Source organism: Herpailurus yagouaroundi, unplaced genomic scaffold (assembly GCF_014898765.1).
Source record: "Herpailurus yagouaroundi ecotype Mexico unplaced genomic scaffold, PumYag 29, whole genome shotgun sequence".
NCBI lineage: Eukaryota > Metazoa > Chordata > Mammalia > Carnivora > Felidae > Herpailurus > Herpailurus yagouaroundi.
In genome coordinates this window covers 40,002,713-40,022,308 of record NW_024412377.1, presented here as the reverse complement: position 1 = coordinate 40,022,308, position 19,596 = coordinate 40,002,713, and the positions used below count along the sequence as shown (strand labels likewise).

Sequence of the window (19,596 nt, the reverse complement as noted above, 5' to 3'; positions counted from 1 at the left end):
CTCCCTCTCTCTGCCCTTCCCCTGCTCACGCTCGCTCTCTATCTCTGTCTGTCTCTCTCTTTCTCTCTCAAAAATAAATAAACATTAAAAAAAAAAACAAAAGGAGCTGAGGATGTCAGCCTGGACTCCTTCATGAGACTGATTCCTTTTCTAGAGGTGAAAAAAGAATGTGCCTTTATTTCTAAAGTGTGTTTGAACATTCTTCTACTGAGATACTTCTTTTTCAAATTGACTTACGTGACCTAAGACTTATCCTAATGCTCCTGTCTCTCTTTATTGGAATCAGTTGCTTTTCTTCCAGGTGAGGTAGAATCAGGATGCTATGAATGAGTGAAAAAGCATATTTGGTTAACTGTACAGTATTAAGCAGTCTTTTGTGGGCACTGAAAAGCCAGGGGCAGAGGGGCTGGTAATCTCACTAATACCAATGATGAGGACAGCCCCCTCTTCAGGCTGCTATTTCTGTTTTCGGTTTGACAGTATTCTGCTCTAATCAGTGGAACCCCACACATTGGCCAGTGGGATGCTGGCACAGGTGGCTCGTGAAATCACGCTCATGCTGCCTACACACACGCACCAGTCTCGTTCAGAAGTGGTGGTTCAGTGGGAAAGGTGGGAAGCCAACCTTTGGGATGCACATTTTCAAAGCTCCTTACATTGATCTTCCCCCTACTGCAACCCACCACAGCCACCCTCAAGTCAAAAGGGGTCCGTTATAATCTGCTAGTTTTTCCCAGGAGGAATATATGTGTTGTGTGTAGGTGGGGATCTAGAGAAGTGCAGGCAGAACAGATGTCCAGCTTCTATAGAAGATATCTTCTATCTCTAGCCTCAGACAGGGCAAGAGACACCTGCGTTAACAGGAACAGGACCACCTCAGGGGGAGTCCTGGACATAGGAGGGGGTGGGGCATGTTTAGTTATAGCGATGACTGATTGGTGCTAATGGCATTGAGGTCACTAGAACTAGGGGTGATGTTTTCTAGGATGCGCAACATAGTCCCACGCAGTAAAGAATCGTCACATGCCCTAAGCCCTTTTTTAATGTCTTACAACATAATCGTGTGGGTCAAAGCACTGTTTATAAATATCTGAGCTTAGAACTTAACTCTGTCACATAAAAACACTAAGTCATCCCTTTTGGACTGTTCTCTCCCCTGGTCCCCAGAGAGTTTGAAGGAAAATGAGGCCAACTCTGGGCACACACTACTTACATGCTTTAACAACACAAATAGGAAAAACAAGCAGTTTATTATTATAAATAAAATGAGTCTTGCAGACTTTTCAAAGGAAAGACCTATCATTGCAGTTCAGAAACTGTTTACATGACGTCTAGAAGTGTAGTCACAACAAGTTTGCAAGAATTAAAATAAAATTTTTGCTTGTGAAATTAGGGCAAGAAAGGAAAATCAATGAGTATCGTCAGAGAACCCCATTGGAGGTCCTGCAAGTAGGAAAGGATTATTATTTCTCTACTCAAAGAAACATAAAGGACATCTCCTACCCAATGAGGCAGTCTCCTGTACTGTGTAATTGTCTCAGGTCTCACAGCTGCTGCAAACGTGAACAGCCATGTGATGGTGCTGAGTTGTCTCTTACATTAGGACTTTACAATAAATGCGGTGTGTGAATCACAGAATGCAGTAACACACATCACCCCGCAGTGGCATGAGTGAAGAAGGGCTGGGATGACATAGCTAAAAGAGGTTGGCGACTTATGGTGGCTTTGTTTTCCTATCTCTAGGGTGGACACATGGCCACTAACAAATGCCCACTCCCTGTGGCTGACCCGAAAATAGCCAACTGACTGCAGGTTGCCAGGCAGCAGTTTCCCATGTCATTGCCCCAAGTGCCATCGCTAGAAGCCAATGTGAAAGTCTCCTCTTCTTGCAATTTCCAGTGAACAATAATATCCAAGCAGCTGATTAAGTATTCAAAATACGGGATTTGTGTGGGTCCAACCTAAACACCTCTCTTTAAACATCAGCGTAGGGAAGGACAAAAAAAGCCATGGTGGACAAGTCAAATGTGCCTGTAACTTGTGTCTTAATAATACAGAGGAGGTGAAATTTGAAGTTCAGGTTAATCTAAGGAAACTAAGTGAAAATGTTAACCTAACGGGAAAAGTTCGAGTCAGAGCCTGAGGTCTCCATCTTCCCCCTCCCTTCTATTATCTGCTCTGTTTTTAGAAACATGAAACTCATGGTAATGAAAAGCTATGTTCCGGCAGCAAACAGTCACTCACTGTCCTTGAATCTCACTGAAATGCCAGACTTGTTTTAAAATTGATATTATAAGTGTAGGGTGGTGTGGAATCATTTGGATACCAGTCGGGGGAATATGGCAGGGTCAGATACCCACTTAGGTTACAGATCTGAAAATCTCGGGTTACACAGCCATATTTGTCAGCTTAACACCATCAGGCTCCTTTATCTGGTGACCACCCTGTAATCGAACCTTCCATTTCCTTCTCATGTTTCATATTCAGCAGGAACAACTTCTGAAGCGTAACTACCTTCAGACATCTTTATTATCTTCCAAGTATGCCTACACAAGCGTCTATATTCTCAATTGCCTGGAAACCAACCTAATGTCTACCTAAATCCTTATTGGTGTTTTTGTTTTTGTTTTGTCTGGTCTATATTGCAAAATATCACAACTTGTATTCAGTGATTACTTAAATCTAGCATTGTTTTCAAATTAGCTGTTACTATGCCACCAGGATCAGTTCTGTGAATTTTTAAATGAACCATTTGAAGGAAGTATTCTTTGTAACATATATTTACTGTGTTAGTCTTTTTCTTTATTTGAATATTGTTGAGTTTCCTGCCACCAGTCCCTTTCTCCATTATTAGCAATACTTAAAGTGCTGCCCCTTTAGATTTGAGGTTATGAAATGTGACAAGCAGAAAACTTCTTCACGTACCAGATCTTGGATGTTACGTGTTGTCTGCCCCTCTTGATGGGAGGCGTTATTGATCAAACACTGAATTGCATTGTAAGCGTTCGGTAGTGCAATCTGAAGCCCCACTTTGTGGGAGAAGCAGGCAGACTGACATCTCTGATTGTAAACTCTTCAGAGCAGCCGGCTCCTCCTTCAAGCCTTAGACGTAAACATGCTCCCCACCTGTCCCCCCTGCCAGCTCTTCTCTCCCCCTGCTGGCGGATGGCCTCCCGTGGTGGGGGTAGAGCTGGTCTAGTGCTGGTTGTTGCACAAGCAATTTCAGATTCTCTTGGAAGTAAGTTGTTTTCAGTGCTGTAAAGAAAAGAAAGTGAAAGAATGGACCTTACATTTTCTGTAAGGGAGAACCCTCTTAACACGATTTGTAAAATACCTTGGGCAAAAGCTGTTCTGAAGTCATATACCCATTTTCTGCTCTGAGATGAGATTTTCATTACTTTTCAGAATCAAAATTAATGAGAGTCCTTCCATTGTCACAGGCTTTTTTTTTTTAGTAGTAATATTTACTATTAATTTGCAGACTATTTAAAGAAGGACTGTGGGGACACACTTGAACTATAGAATGTTAGCACAATTGTGGTTCCTAAATTAGCATAAAAATGTAGTATTTCTTACATGTATCTTCCTGCTCACATGAAAAAAAAATGTACACATATTTTAATACCACTTTGGGTGATGTACGTCTGCTATAGTCTGATACTTACAATGATAAAGGCAAAATGAAACCACATTTGGGAATAGCATATGGTTGAGGCACTTTCTTTTCCTAGGTCGAGTATTGATTACGGTAAGACCTTAGAATTTTCCACTGCATGTGGGATTTAATGAAATTTGTTGACCAAGAATGTCTTTGAACATTGGTTGTTCTGATGTTGCCACTCACTGTATTCTATGTTATATAAACATCACTGGGCTATAAATATGGTGTCCTGTTCTTGTGTGATGTAGTGTGGGGAGGGGAGGGGAGCCTTATGAACTTTGTACTTTATCATACCCTTTAAGAGATCATCAATTCTTCTGGAAGACATAACAATTTGATATTCCTTCACAGTCAGAAATTAGTAGTCCTGGATGCTATTAGTATCCTAGCCAGTCTACTTTAAGAATGACTTATGACTGGATATTAATCAAACAGATTTTTAAGATAGCCAATTCTCCACCCACATACCAGTTATAAGGTCTTGATTTTTACCTCCCTGAAAATTCAGGACTAGGAGAAGAAAAAGCTGGGAGACTTTATGTATGTAGGTATACGTGTACAAGTTTGTGCGCGCGCGCTCTCTCTCTCTTTCTATCCTCTTGCCTAAAAAATGCTTTCCCGGGTCTCAAAAATAGATACTAGAAATTTAAGGGAGGGAGAGAAAAGATTACTGAAATTATAATTTTGTTGTGTATGTGTTCGATAAAATAATTGAGTCTTCAGTAATCGATATGGTATATACTAAATTGTCACCAATTTTAGTAAGTTAGCAAGGGGATGGCAGTGAAAGTTGCTCTGCCTGACTTATTTTGATTGAGTTGATTCTTTTGGTGTGTGCAGCGTATTTTGCCCTGTGCGATGGTACATGTAATTCATCAGACCTCCCATGCTGGTAAATGTGTGGGTGAGACGGTGGCTTGCAAGCAGGTCAGTCACCCCTAAAGAAAACAGTCCTGGGTCACAACATATAACCCACATTATAACAACAGCTGCGGATGGAGTTCTAGAGAGTCCTAAACATCACCGTTCATATAAGTTCTCCTTGAAATCCCTCCCATGATTCATCACTATCAAAATTTTGGAATAAGAAAGGTTCTGATATAACTAATAACATATTTATGTTTCCCCCCTTAAGGTCAAAAAATATTTTGAACTTGAACCACTTGCACGTGGAAAACGCTGGATTCTGCAGCCCTGCTCTCTGGATGACATGGATGCACTGAAAGACAGCTTCTCTCAGCTGATAAATTTGTTAGAAGAAAAAGACCATGAAGCTGTAAGAATGTGAAATCTGGCAAAGAACACGGGTTCCCAAAGGCCTTGAACCTATCGTGTTAGTTTCTCATTTTAGTTTTATTTTGGTATCAAGACTTTAATGGCTTCAGTATCTATTTTCCTCTAGTTATCTCAGACCCCCATCTCTCTATTAAAGTGAATATTCTATAAATCAGGTAAATTATCATCGGCATTAACGTCAAGTACACACTACTGAGAGAGAATTTATTCTCTGTTTACCACTAATTATCTTCACTGCATGTCTCTTCCTTCTGTTATTCTAAGCAGTTCTTCTATATTCTGTGCTAAAATGGATGGAATTTGTGGCTCACAGAGATGAAATCCCTTATGAAGGACTCAGGGAGACTCCGAACTTTGACTCGTTTTCCCTGGGTTTGGGGGTAGAGTGTTATGTGACTGGGGCTCCTCATAATATGTCTGTTGTTTCGGGTTTTTATTTTATCTTACCATGTTTTATTTTTTAGTGTTTTGTATACAGGCCTTATAGATTATGAGAGAAAAATGAGCACCAAAAATTTCAATTCATCACCTTATCAGAGAGGAATATCCTGCCAGGGTAAAATTAACTTGGAAGAACTTAAAGACAAGATGCATCATTTCCGTGATTACATCTGAAGTCTCACTCCCCTTTTAAGAGGAAGACTTTTAGTTTTTGGGAAGAGAGGGAATTTAGGCACAACGCACGTGTCATTGATTACTTTTTCATCAGGTCCTCAAATATTTTTCTAATGGAAAGACTCCCCTGCGTAAAGTCAAGCTACAACATAATATAGGTATCTTTTTTCTAAAAATCTTAAGTGTCTGATTGAAAGAAAGAAAATAATTTTTAAAATGACAGATGCAATTTTTAAAAACAGCCGAGTGAAGTATACAGTGGCTAGGGTTTAAGCTGGCGCGGATTTGACAAAGATAACAGAGACAGAATCCCTATATTCATCCATTAAGTGCTAATGGAGTTTAACGGAGTCGCTTATTGTCTCCAACTAGTAATGAAAGGTCTATCAGTATTCCTATTATAAACCTCTATTTTCAGGGGTTTCAGTGTGCCCTTAAAAATGTGCTGGGGCTGCAGCAAATCATTTTAGGGCCTAGATTCAGTCTTTGGAACTCATTTTATTTTTTTCATTTAATTTAAATGATAAGATTGTAGCGATAAAGGTGCAGTTTTACTGAGGTTTGCACCTTTGACCTTTTCTAAATCAAGAATAATCTATGGACATTGAAATTTATGGATGTAATACACTTTGGCACATTTTGTAGATTTTTGACCACTTAAAATGCAAAATGGCCAAATGATACAAATGTGCTCCTTTCACCTGAGCAATAAAAACACGTTTGTAATTTTTAGGTAGCATAGACCAGTTCTCAAATACCACAGACCCACACTGTATTACAGGGTGATGTCATACCTTGTAATTCTCCAGAAGATAGACATCGCTCAACTATAGCTTTTGTGGTTTAATCTCGTAGGTGGACTTTAATGAAATCATTCCCTTTGAAACATCGAACACTTCTTTAAGCTTTTTTTTTTTTCTTCCCATGGAACAGATCCAAAAAGATTCATATTCAATCTTGTCTCCAGCATCCTTGAATATTTTTACACTGTGTAATGCGTGAGCAGCACAAAACTTTTATTCCGATGACCAGTGACACAATTCCTGCGTTCGTTCTGTTCTGTCGTGCTCACGTTCTGTGACAAATAAATGATGATTAGGCATTGCTTTCTCTGCAAGTTCATTAAATGTAGAATGTTGTCTTTTTAAGATACTGTGGCTGAGTGCTCCTAAGCCATCTGTTAAATGACTTCCCGTTGTCTGTGTGTGTGTGTGTGTTCATGTGTGCGCCAGTGATGGGCTTCTTCTCAGACCCACGACTGTCTGCAGTGTCTCAGCCGTCAGAATGAAAACATTATCAATCAGTACCCAACAACAGCTGTTTTTGACAAGTTTCTGTCTGACGCCTAATGCTTTACAACTGTCAATAAGGCTCCTTCTTTGTCTGGCAGTTCGGCGCTCGCTGTGTTGCTGCTTCCGTGCGGCATCCTGTCCTTGTAACCCTAGAATTGGCCATGTTTTTGGAAATCCACTTGGAGGGGGAGGGGGTTTGGACGGGCGAGTGTGGGTGGGTGGCGGGTGGCGGGTGTGCGTGTACATCTATTCCTACTTTCCTGTAAAGTGCCACAGGTGTGTTAGTTTGCATATTCCAATATTATATAGGAAAAACAGTCTGTTATGTATTTCCTCACTTAGCTTCTTGTTATATTTATGGAAGTCACCCGTTTTTGTACCTTCTTAGCTAAAGCAGTTGCCTTTTTGTAATGGCAATTAATTTATACGACAAAACTTTGTATCTACTGTAGTTTATAGTCTCGGTTGCTAATTAACTGCCACATCGCCCTGTCTTTCTATTTTAAAAGATCTGTATCTATCCTTAGAGGTTAACAGATTCATGTGGACAATTGCCAGACAAGAAGACCTTGTATTGTCCGTGATTTATATATGATTTCCACTATTCTTCAAATGAAAATAAACGCTGCGTAGAATTGATGTTTTCAGACTGACTCCTTTCAAGCTTTTAGCATTTGGGAGTCGCAGATTTCTGTTTACATTTGTGTTGCCTGTTTAAGTCTTCAAAATAAGTTCTGCTGCTCTTGGGTCAAAACAAATGATTAATTCACATTTCCTTTGAAGCCATTGTGAAAACTTTAAAAGACGGGAAAAAAAAAAAAAAAAGCAAGTGTCTTTTCCAGTTGGTTTGTCTTCAGCGATTTGCTTTCATGGGAGCTGTTCCTTCAGAACAAGTGAGCAGAGTGGAGATGTTAATGCAAAGTGTCATCTTTCAGTCAAAGCATCAGTTTATAATATTTGCTGTAAAAGCAACGTTCTGAGAGGGACTGGGACGATGAACTATTTCCTTCAGTGGTGATTGCTGCCCTGAGGAAATAAATATTTTTAAGCGACTTGAGGAAATGCTGTGTATTTACAGGTCCATCCTTAAGAACTGGAGTGCTCTGTAAAAGAGAAAGAGAGTGAGAAAGAAAAATAAAAAAGATAGATGGATGGAAGAAGAGAGAGAAAGAAAAAGAAAAAAAAAGTACATGATAGAAGAGGAAAAATTCAAACCCCAGCTCTCGTTTGGTCCCCAGTGCATTATCCCAACACATCCTTTGACTACCCACAACACTTCACTTCTCAGCTGGGATTCAACCTGGCATTCCTAGTTTGCAAGGTAGGCGATTAGTGGTTATCAAGTTCCGAAGCATCTCAGACCTATCCAAGCAAATGTGGACAGAACTGTAAAATTTTGAAGCAAATGGGTTTTCTTAATGTCCAGATGGGATATTCAGACTCGAGTGGAAATCTCATAGATTCATGCCTGGCTTCATCCTCTTTATAATTTTAGAGTGCATTTTCATTAACCTTCTGACCTACTGGTGCAAACAGAAAGGAAAAAGTATGTGGAGGGGGACGGGGAAGTGGGAGTTGCCCTTTGGGAGCCCTCATTTTCATTGAGTTTGGGAGGGAGGATCTGTCTTTGTTATGCAGAAACTTCAGGAGACTATAGATTCCCTGCCTCTCTTTTCCCCTACCCTAGGTTCTGGAGATCTGAAGTCCGTGCTGTGAAATGCATTATCACATCATGTTGGGAATTCCTGGCTCCCAAGGGTTCACAACTTTTGGCCCCCTCTGAGTCAGCATGATTAAATGATTTGCATCTCGGGGCTAAATGTTTTCCAACTCAGATGCACCGAGTGACTGATGAGCCGGCACCCTACGCCACCCCACCCCCTTGCTCTGATTTAGGAACATGAAAAGGAGCCCGTGTAATTCCCAGAAGCCTCAGACGAGATACCCGTTTCTCCCCCCCCTTTCCCATTCTCTTTAAATTAAAACCTAAATGAGAAACCTACGGTTTCATCCAAGCTGGAAATTCTGACTTCTCATCCTGGGGGGTCATCTGTTTGTGACAAACTCTTCATAAAGTGACTTTCTGTGAAACCAAAGACGTTAAAAGTCACTAAGAAGAATCTCTCCAGCATATGCCTTGGCTAGCATCCTTCTTTAATTACAACAAGGTGAAGTAAAAAGTCCGTGATTTTTCTTTCCGATTTTCTGTATATCCCCATGTTGCCTTCCATCTCTGCTTTCTTGGCATGCTCTGCTCGCCAGATGCTGGTTTGGAAAAGCCACCTATGCTGTTCTTGGGCTTCTTGCCCCCACCCTTTCATGTTCCCCTCAGGTCCTCAGATCAGATGGGAGTTGCCAGGGGACACTATGAATAATACTTTTTATAAGGAAATACTTCAACCTTTGTGGTTTAAAGCAGCCTCGCTTGCCATAAATATTGTTGTGAGGTCACTGGTGCCCTGTTCGGAGAATAAGGAAAGGGACTCCTCAGTTTTGTGCCTTGCTGGGTTCAGCCTGGCTTGTGACCCATTGCGACTCCGGACACCTCACTGCTCTAGCAGACGTTTCTACGGACCAACCTGGGAACGGCCATCAAATAGCACTTAAAGGATCTTCCGGCAGACTACGAAGAATGATTCATTCTTTTTTCCCCTTTTCTTATTCGACAATCTCTCCCTCTAATGCTGATGCCCTCAAAATATTCCACACACATGTTTCAGCCCGGTTCATTCTAGGGGTAACCCTCCAACCATGGAGGTCCTTTGGCAGTGTTGTCCCCAGAGAGGAAAGCCTGGCTCGAGTGCATGAGAACAGCGCACACACTGGCAGTGAAAATAAGCCTTTTAATAAGCATCGCGGTCCCCAGTGTCCCTTATTTCCCTATTTCCTCGTGGGCTATTCCTCGTGGGAGGTGGGCAAGTTGGTCGTTTCAAACAAGCCTCAGATTCCTTACATCCCAGGCAACCCTTCCTTGTAGGTGTGAAATTCGGCCTAAAATGCCACAACCTCCTCTGACAAGTGATTCATTGAGACAAAGGCTGGAGCTCCAGCATCAAACAGATGTCAGACAAAACACCAAATGCCTATAAATGATTGCTCTGCAGGCAATGGAATGGCTGGAAGGCCTGGCCTGATGATGCACTCCATGTCTGGACAAGCTTGCAGAAGACACAGCGGTGGGGAGGGGGCAGGGGAGCTGTGTGTAAATGGAGTCGTGAAGAAGGCTGTTTCTGGAGACAGAAGTGAAACTACTACGAGTCTCACCTAAGAGGCTCATGTAGACAAGGATGATTTCTGGCTGGTTTGTGCATAATAGATGTAAAGGTCAATTAGAAAAATGCATGTCAGGGGCGCCTGGGTGGCGCAGTCGGTTAAGCGTCCGACTTCAGCCAGGTCACGATCTTGCGGTCCGTGAGTTCGAGCCCGGCGTCAGGCTCTGGGCTGATGGCTCAGAGCCTGGAGCCTGTTTCCAATTCTGTGTCTCCCTCTCTCTCTGCCCCTCCCCCGTTCATGCTCTGTCTCTCTCTGTCCCAAAAATAAATAAACGTTGAAAAAAAAAAAATTTTTTAAAAAAAGAAAAATGCATGTCAAGGGCACCCTGCAGGCCAGACTGGTACGATATGATGTTAAATCATTAGACATTTAAATACCAGAGTAAATTAAAAATGAGAAGATTTGGTTGGAACGGAAACTGCTCAGCGAAAGGCAGAGACAGGAATGCAAACAGTGAGTCTGGCTGTCATTCTCTATAATCTGGAGCAAGTCAGTCTCGGCTCTGGCCTTCTCCACTTGTTTTACAACTTTCTAGACACGGGGTGGATCAACCCAACGCTTTTATTAAGCAGCTTCAACAGGATTCTTTCAGACGACAGCTTGTCAAGAGTCAACTTAACCACTGTCCCTTTTACAGGTTTTATGTCACAGTTGGAACTTTTGGTTTCAACAAATTTAAGGGGTTCGATGAAACCCCCTGGTATGTTTTTGTTGAACACCTACTCTGTACCAGGCATCATATTAGATTCTTGGGATACAGCAGTAAATAGGACAGACTTGGTCCCTGCCTTTGTAGGGCTTTAATTCCTAGAACATTGGTTAAGCTGGGTTATTTCTATGACCCTAGAGAATTTTTGTATTTGGGGGGGGCTTTGGTAATGTTAACATTGCAATGTGAATCTCTAGATTTTTAAATGTCTTTTCTTGGTCCTAATTCTTGGTTTTCAGCCCTCCTAATTTAAAATGGTCTTTGAATGTGATTTAGTCTCTTTTGAGACCATTAATAAAACTAGAACTCTAAAACACAACAGAAAAGTCTTTGCCTCTTTTTAGCATCTGTCTCAGTAGAATTCTGTAGAAATAGCCCCTTTTATTCGGGGTGGGGGGGTTGTGGGTTGTTTGTTTGTTTGTTTTTCGCTTTTACTGCGGCAACAACAAAGCATGTGTCTTCATCTCGTCTACATCCAAAGGGCTTTTCCTTCTTCTCTGGAAATAGCCTGGTCTCATCATTCTGTCTGTTGATCTGACAAATGACCTGTATTTGAAATGTTGAATTTTAAATCTCTAAGGGCAAACTTCTAATGCTGTGGGAGTCTCTTGTGGTTTTTTTCCCCCACCAAATAGTGAAAGCTGCTGCGTAAAAAAGCATGCCACAATTCACATGCCCAGACAGAGGCAGTAACCTGTGAGCTATATAACCCCCTGGCTTTTTTAACTAGTCAGCTGTGAGTTTCAACTGGATTTCAGGAGGCTGCTTTATTTTCCCCTCACTGAAGATTGGGAACCCGGAGAGACCCCTTTAAACCCGTTATTTATTCCAGGACAGGACTTGGGCATAGTAGATCTTTTAGCAAGAGTTAATACATTTTAGATTTTGGAACAGTCCTGCAAAATTCATACCAACACCATTCTCATTTCCTGAACACTTAAAGCCTCTACTGTTCCCTCCTCACCAGCCCTGAGCCCCACCATAGATTTGCCTTCAGAGAACTGCAACACATCCCCCTACAGCTTAGTGGCCTGGGTTCCAGGTAGGATCACAAAATAAACTGAAACAAACCCTATTCCTTCCATTCTGTTTGTTAATTCCAAATCATCCCAAATTTTTAGGTGAACTAGCAGGATCCAATCAAGTCACATAATACCAGAGATTAACTGTGTGGTTTAATTTATACTTTGCAGTTCTGCCCCTAATGAAATCGTGGATCCAGACAATGATCATCAGCATCTGCTAACATCCCAAAGAAGGAAACAACCAGGCATTATATGCTTCCTGACTAAAATATACAATCACCTACGAGGTGCTCTTGCCAAAAAAAAAAAAAAAAAAAAAAAAATTGAACCTGAGTCTGATCAAGCCTCTAGATCTAAGTACTAATTTGCAGAAAACACAGGAACAGAGGTGTATGTTAAACAACATGCAGAGTTGCAGTAATTAAAATCCAGATTGTTGTGGGTCACCTGGGTGGCTCAGTCGCTTAAGTGTCTGACTTCAGCTCAGGTCATGATCTCACTGCTCGTGGGGTTCAGGCCCACATTGGGCTCTGCTGACAGCTCAGAGCTTGGAGCCTGCTTCGGATTCTGTCTCTGTCTCTGGCCACCCCCCCCCCCGTTGGCTGGTCACCCTCCAATATTAAAATGTAAAAAAAAATTTTTTTAATCCAGATTATTGGAATCTTGACTGGATAAATGAGTTGGTTTCTTAAATGGCAGGAAGGAAAGAAGAAATAGGACAAGGAAGCCTATAGATTAACAACCTCTTAAGAGCCCTACAGAGCATCTGCCTGGTTCAGTCGGTACAGCAGGTGACTCTTCATATCAGGGTTGTGAATTCAAGCCCCACTATGGGTATGGAGCCTACTTTAAAAAAAAAAAGTCTTAAGAGCTCTGTCAAACCATTGCAGAGTGTGGACCTTATCTGGAGTCTGTTTCAAACTACCAAAATGAAAAGAGTGAAATTTGGGATAAGTGGAGGCATTTAAGTGCTTACTGAATATTTTATGAATTAAGTAATCCTTGATTACTAGGATACTCTAATCCTTGGTGTGATAATGGAATTGTGGTTGTATATTTTGTATGAAAGGAGCCCTTATCCATTGGTGACACAAAGGTGTTTATGGGTGAAATATTAGGCTGCTTGAGACTTATTTCAAAATAATTAGGTAGAGAACAGAAGAACTTGTATAGATGAAACAAGACTGGCTGTGTGTGACAACTGTCGAAGCCAGTGATGATGACGTTCACAATAACTTGTTGTCTGCCTCTGAATGTATAACTGCATTTTCTCCAAGAAAAAGTTTCTGAAAGAGAGAAAGAAGGAAAAGAGAAAGTAAAGGGGGGGGGTGGAAAAAGCCACAGAATAGGAGACACCTGTAATATAAAACCAAGTCTGTTGCCAGAGTAGATTCAGAGCTGCTCAAATCGGTAAAAAGAAAAAAGCAATCAACTTAATGGAAGGCACTTCACAAAGGAAGATATCCAACCGGCCAATAACTTTATTAATAGGTTGATATAAATAGATGCCAGGGGCGCCTGGGTGGCTCAGTCGGTTAAACATCTGACTCTTGATTTGAGCTCGGGACGTGATCTCGCAGTGATGAGATGGAGTCCCACGTCTGGCTCCAAGCTGAGGGTGGAGCCTGCTTGGGAGTCTCTCTCTCTCTCTCTCTCTCTCTCTCTCTGCCCCTCCTGCCAAAACTCTCTCTCAAAATAAATAGATAAAATATTAAAAAATAGGCGCTACCACCAGGTAGCACTACATACTCACCAGAATAGCTAAAATGAAAGGCCATACCAAGAAGAAGTAAGAGAAGAGTGAGTATCAGTCTGGCATATTCCTCACCCCTGAAAATTTCTGTCCTAATTCCAAGCGGGAAGTTTGTAGCACAATGAGTGATTCCACAGTTTGGGAGCAACCAGAACTGGTTTAGAGTTTGACTGCACTCTTTGCTAGTCACATGACACTGGACAGATCATTTAGTTGTGTTTCAGTTTCTCGTCTGCAGTGGAGACAATATACCCACTTCAAAGGGTTATCGAGAAGGTTAGAAAAAAATCATGCATGTAAGGTGCTTCTGACGCTTGGCACACAGGAAACCTGCAACTAAGAGTGACAACTGTGATTCCAGTAATGTTGAAAGCAACTCTCCTTCTGCATTTCTCAGGTAGGAAACTCTGCAAGAGCTCAGGCAGGTCGAAAGGTACAAGTGGTGAGAGTTTATAACCAATGAAGTTACAGAATGGCTACAACAGCAACTGGGAAGCCTGTCCTCACCTGGTCATGGAGCCCTTCTAGACCAGGTAATCTCTGTGTTTACAGAGACCTCCATAGTCTCTGTCTTTTGTCATTCAACTGGTCATTCATTTATATATTCACTCAACAAACATTAAATGTAGATTATGTGCAAGGCATTGAGCTACATGTACAGAGAAAGTTAAAAACCAATTAAAAATATAACCTGATAAGTCACTCAATACTACATACTTGTTATTTAATTTTATGTTTATTTCTAAAGAAGTCGCTCATTCTTTCTAGTACTTTCTGTGTCATCATTAGCTTAAAAATCACACAAAGGCAGTGCTGTGTCTTCTGTTGCCTTTTTAAATCTTTACAGCACTTAATACAGGATATTTCATGAATATTGCTGACTGGCTAACAACTTCAAGTAGGAGACGTGGGTTTCAAGCCTAACACATTTTTTTCGTAAGGCTGGGAGTGCATAAAGATGAGCTTTGTCACGAATGATTGTAAAAGTGATACACGTTCATCGTGGAAAATGCAAAGATTATTTAAAGGAGAAAATAGAAAATAACTAATCCCCAAAAGAATCATATTAATTGTGATGTCTGTCCTTTTCATCTCTTTTCATATGTAATGTTACAAAACTGGGGTCATACTATGCATACTGGTTTAGGACATGCTTTTGTTATTACTAATATATTAGGAGCATTTTTCCATGTCATTGGATATCCTCCCAAAACATTTTTAATGGCTTCCCAGCACTTATCTAACTCATTCCCTGTTGTTTATTTGGATTTCTGTTTTAAATGTCTCCGTAGGGGTGCCTGGGTGGCTCAGTTGGTTAAGCATCCAACTCTTGATATCCGCTTCGGTCTTGCATGATCTCACAGTTCATGAGATCAAGCTCCATGTCAGGCTCCGTGCTGACAGCATGGAGCCCACTTGGGTTTCTCTCTCTGCCTCTCTGTCTCTCAAATAATAAAAATAAACTTGCAGAAAATAAATTGTCTTCGTAGAAGAATATTTATGCACATTTCTTGATGATTTCCATAGAATGAATACATACAATTACAGGTTTTGAAGTGGAATTACAGGGTCAAAAGGCATAAGCTCTTTTTAAGGTTTTTAAAACATGTTCAACATTTGCCCTCCCAAGCCGTACCAATTTGCAACTCCCACCAGTGACCAGAGGCCCATTCTTATGAGCCCAGTACCTTGTGGACCTGGGCAATTGAATGACTTTATCCTGATTTAATATTAGAAAATAAAATCTTGGGGCACCTGGGTGGCTCAGTCGGTTAAGTGGCCGACTTCGGCTCAGGTCATGATCTCGCGGTCCGTGAGTTCGAGCCCCGCGTTGGGCTCTGTGCTGACAGCTCAGAGCCTGGAGCCTGTTTCAGATTCTGTGTCTCCCTCTCTCTGACCCTCCCCCATTCATGCTCTGTCTCTCTCTGTCTCAAAAATAAAATAAAACGTTAAAAAAAATGTTTTTTAAAAGAAAAAATAAATAAAATCTTATTTTAACTTGCCTTTGTGGTAACTTGATCTTAGCTAGACTTAAAGAGAACAGCTTTGGTCAGTCACCTTCTGGAGAAGTGACCATGTTTAATTCTGTATGCTGAATTGCTTAACTCAAACACTTCCCATTTGCTCCTTACATGATGTTGACCACAGGGTAGATACACAACATCCATTGCACAGTTGACCCTTGAACAACACAGAGGTTAGTGGTACCAACCCCTTCACAGTCGAAACTTCGAAACTTCGTGTTTAACTTTTGAGTCCCCCAAAAACATAACTATCAATAGCCTAGTGTTGGCCGGAAGCCTTACCCATAACATAAGCTTTTGTATGTTACATGTATTGTATTTTGTATGTTATATGTGTTACAAACTATCCTTACAATAGGGAAAGCTCGAGAATTTTGTATATGTAATATAAACTGTATTCTCAAAGTAAGCTAGAGAAAAAAATGTTATCAAAATCATAAGGGGTGCCTGGGTGGCTCAGCCAGTTAAGTACCTGACTTTTGATTTTGGCTCAGGTCATGCCTCACGGTTAATGATCTAGAGCCCTGCATCTGATAGCGTGGAGCCTGCTTGAGATTCTTTCTCTTCCTCTCTCTCTGCCCCTCCCTCACTCACTCAAACTATAAAGAAGAAAAATACATTTATAGTATTGTACAGAATCATACATGTAAAATCCACGTAGCAGTGGACCCTCACAGTTCAAGTTCATGTGGTCCAAGGGTCAACCATATATGTTTTTGTGGAGAGGAAAGATTTATAAATAAACACCATGTACTTGTGATGAGTCCACTGTATAGACAGTAATTATGGAAGGAGGGGAGGAAGAAAAGACATAGTTGAGGCACAAAGGAGGCAAGGATTATATGTGCTACTCTCTTGCCCAGAAAGAATGAAAATACAAATGGAAAGGTAAGTTGAGGTCAGACTGGGGAGAGCCTTGAATGCCAAGATAAAGAACTTGGATGAAATGTAGTGGTCAGTGGAGAGCCAATGAATATTTTTAAGAAGAGTAGTATAATCAAAACAGTTATTTACAAAAAGGAACCTGGGACGGGGCTGGGTGGGAAGAGGGGAGCTGTAGGGTGGTGGCAGGTAACATGATAGGAGAATAAATGTGATAAGTCGAAAGAAAATAGGAAAACATTTGTTATTGGAAACAACAATTAAGGGCAACTGAGGGGCTAAGGTCAAAATGAGAAGTTTAAAACCAGCCCCTTATCTTTATTACCTGCCTGTCACTCCAGAGCCCCATGGTCCAGAACAATGAAGACCAGATTGGACTGCCTCCAAAGGTGGGCAGGGTGAATCCCCATGATCCAGGTGGGGTGAGTGGAGGTCCTGCAGGGTGCTGCTCCTCTCCCTTCCTGCTGCCCCTAGAAGAATTCCAAAGGTCTGAAAACCACCCAGAAAGTGCTTCGTTGAACACACTCAAGTAATTGAGTGAATAGCCCCACCAACAAATAAGGTAGGCAAGAATACATTCCTTTAAATTTATTTTAATGTTCATTTATTTTTAAAAGAGAGAGACAGGGGCGCCTGGGTGGTGCAGTCGGTTGGGCGTTCGACTTCAGCCAGGTCACGATCTCGCAGTCTGTGAGTTCGAGCCCCGCGTCGGGCTCTGGGCTGATGGCTCAGAGCCTGGAGCCTGTTTCGGATTCTGTGTCTCCCTCTCTCTCTGCCCCTCCCCCGTTCATGCTCTGTCTCTCTCTGTCCCAAAAATAAATAAAAACGTTGGGAAAAAAAATTTTTTTTTTAAATAAAAAAAAAAGAGAGAGAGACAGAGTGCACAAGCAGGGGAGGGGCAGAGAGAGAGGGAGACACAGAATCTGAAGCAGGCTTCAGGCTCCAGGCTCTGAGCTGTCAGCACAGAGCCCGACGTGGGGCTTGAACCCACAAACTGTGAGATCATGACCTGAACCAAAGTCAGAGGCTAAACCTACTGAGCCACCCAGGTGCCCCTATAAAATTTTCAATTTATATACATATATATATATATATATTTTTTAATTTATTTATTTGAGAGACAGAGAAAAAACAAGCAGGGGAGGGGCAGAGACAGAGACAGAGAATCCCAAGCGAGCTCAACACTGCCAGCATGGAGCCTGACTCAGGGCTTGAACTCACAAACATTGAAATCAAAGCCAAAACCAAGAGTCAGACACTTAACTGAGCCACCCAGGTGCCCTTATAATAATTTTAGTTTTTAATTTTTCTTGACTTAAAATGACATTAGCTAACAAATCCAAATCATTGTGGCCAGTCAACATAAAGCCCTTGCAATAAAGGAACAAGCTTTATATGAATGGCATTTTTTTCTGCTTTGTGAACAAGAGGTCCCGTATTTGTATTTTGCACTGGGCCCTGCAAATTGTGCAACTAGCCCTACCCACAGTATACATATAGGCTCTGAGACAGATTAACTGGTCTTGAATTCCAGCACTGACATTTGTCGGCCTTGGGCAAGTTGTCATCCTTTCCAAAACTCAGTTTACGCATCTGTAAAATGAGGATATTAACAGTTCATATCATTTAACCATGAAGTCTTTATAAGGATCAAATGAAATACTGCAGATAAAAGGCTTGGTACCTTGCCCACCACGTAGCAGATGCTTAATACATGTGAGCTCTTACAATCACTGTAACATAGCTCGCACACAGAACATTGTGAGTGACTGCGATCGCTCAGTCTGGCGTTGCGCCTTGTGATGATGCTACTGCAGCATCGCTATGTGTGTGCTCTACTCCACCTGCCTGCAGTTAACCGACTCCCTCCCCGGGTGGCACATGCAAGCTCCTCCAGGGAGTTCTGCCTGTCCTGCTCTAGTCTGGGACACTCCTATGAGGCCGGTCACTGCCCTCACGTGGATGGCCGACCCCAAATAGGGCAGCCATCTTCAGTCCCAGTAACTGTGGCCAGGATAACAGGGTCACATGGTAAAAAGCATAAGGAATTCCTGGAAGGAGGCCATGGGGGACGGCAAGCCCTTTGATGCTCCCTGGGTGGGGGCAATGTAATGAGTATTGCTCCTCCAGAACAAGGTCTGGCTGCCCTTTAAGGTGTTCTCTGAAACTTCTGTAAAAGAAAAAAAAAAAAAAAAGGATCGTTTTGTTGATTTGGTTGTCTACTGGGGATCGGAAACATGCACAGGTACATTTCCTTTGGCAGAACATAACCCCCAAATCATCATCCTATCTTTTGAACGTATATGAAAAAAATTAGACACGGATATTGACATGGACTCTTGACATTGAAAGCATTACTCCAACAGACATCCAACAGGGCTTCCGAGGGTGTGGTCTGTAGATGATGGGCAGAAACATATCCCAGAGTACGTGTATGCATGCAGATTCCTGGGCTTTCCTCCTAGAGCTACTGAATAACAATATAAGTGGAAGGCCCAGGAGTCTGTATTTTAATAGGCTCCCCATATTCCGAGCATCTGCCTTTAAGTGTTTGTGGGCATGAGCAGGCAGAAGAGGGTAAACAGTGGTGAAGGTGAATTAGAATAAGAAAGTTTGTTTTTCCAGGAGAAACTTAACCTACATCAGCTGTGTTCTTCCTGAAGCTGTGGTCGGGCAATGCCCAGAAATGCAAGCTCACAGGTCCCCTGTGGTCTTGGGGCCCTGAGTACCAAGTGGCTGTGTCATCCTTGTTGAGCTCTAAAGGTGCTCATGGCAAGCAGAACGAGGATCTGGATCTGAGAGAGAGGACCAGGGTCCTACTGAAGACGCTGAAGAAAACCATTAGAAAATTTGAGTGAGGTTTTAGTGTGCTCCGAGTCAACAGGTGTCAAACTGCATCACACCTACCCTTGGGCCACAGGAAGATGTTCCAGTGGGTACAAAGTACTATGGTTTTGTGAAAACCAATTCCTAGATCTTCAAGTGACATAGGTATTCTTCCCTACCACCTGGCTGCCCAGGATTCGGTCAGCATTCTGCTGCTCGAAGTTCTTCTCCATTTCACAA

General features: G+C 41.8%; 1 protein-coding gene across 3 annotated transcripts in view; it reads left to right on the top strand.

Moving 5' to 3' along the window:
* ARL15 (ARF like GTPase 15) overlaps nt 1-12,317 on the top strand; it is a 409,325-nt gene extending 397,008 nt beyond the window's left edge. For 2 of the 3 annotated variants that reach the window (XM_040496892.1, XM_040496893.1), the window contains exon 5: nt 4,797-7,503. In XM_040496892.1, coding sequence (XP_040352826.1) covers nt 4,797-4,949 — 153 coding nt within the window. In that variant the 3' untranslated portion in view covers nt 4,950-7,503. Of the gene's footprint in view, nt 1-4,796; nt 7,504-12,039 lie in introns of those variants that run through there. The other variant, XM_040496891.1, reaches the window with a different exon arrangement.
* Nucleotides 12,318-19,596: the final 7,279 nt, after the last annotated feature.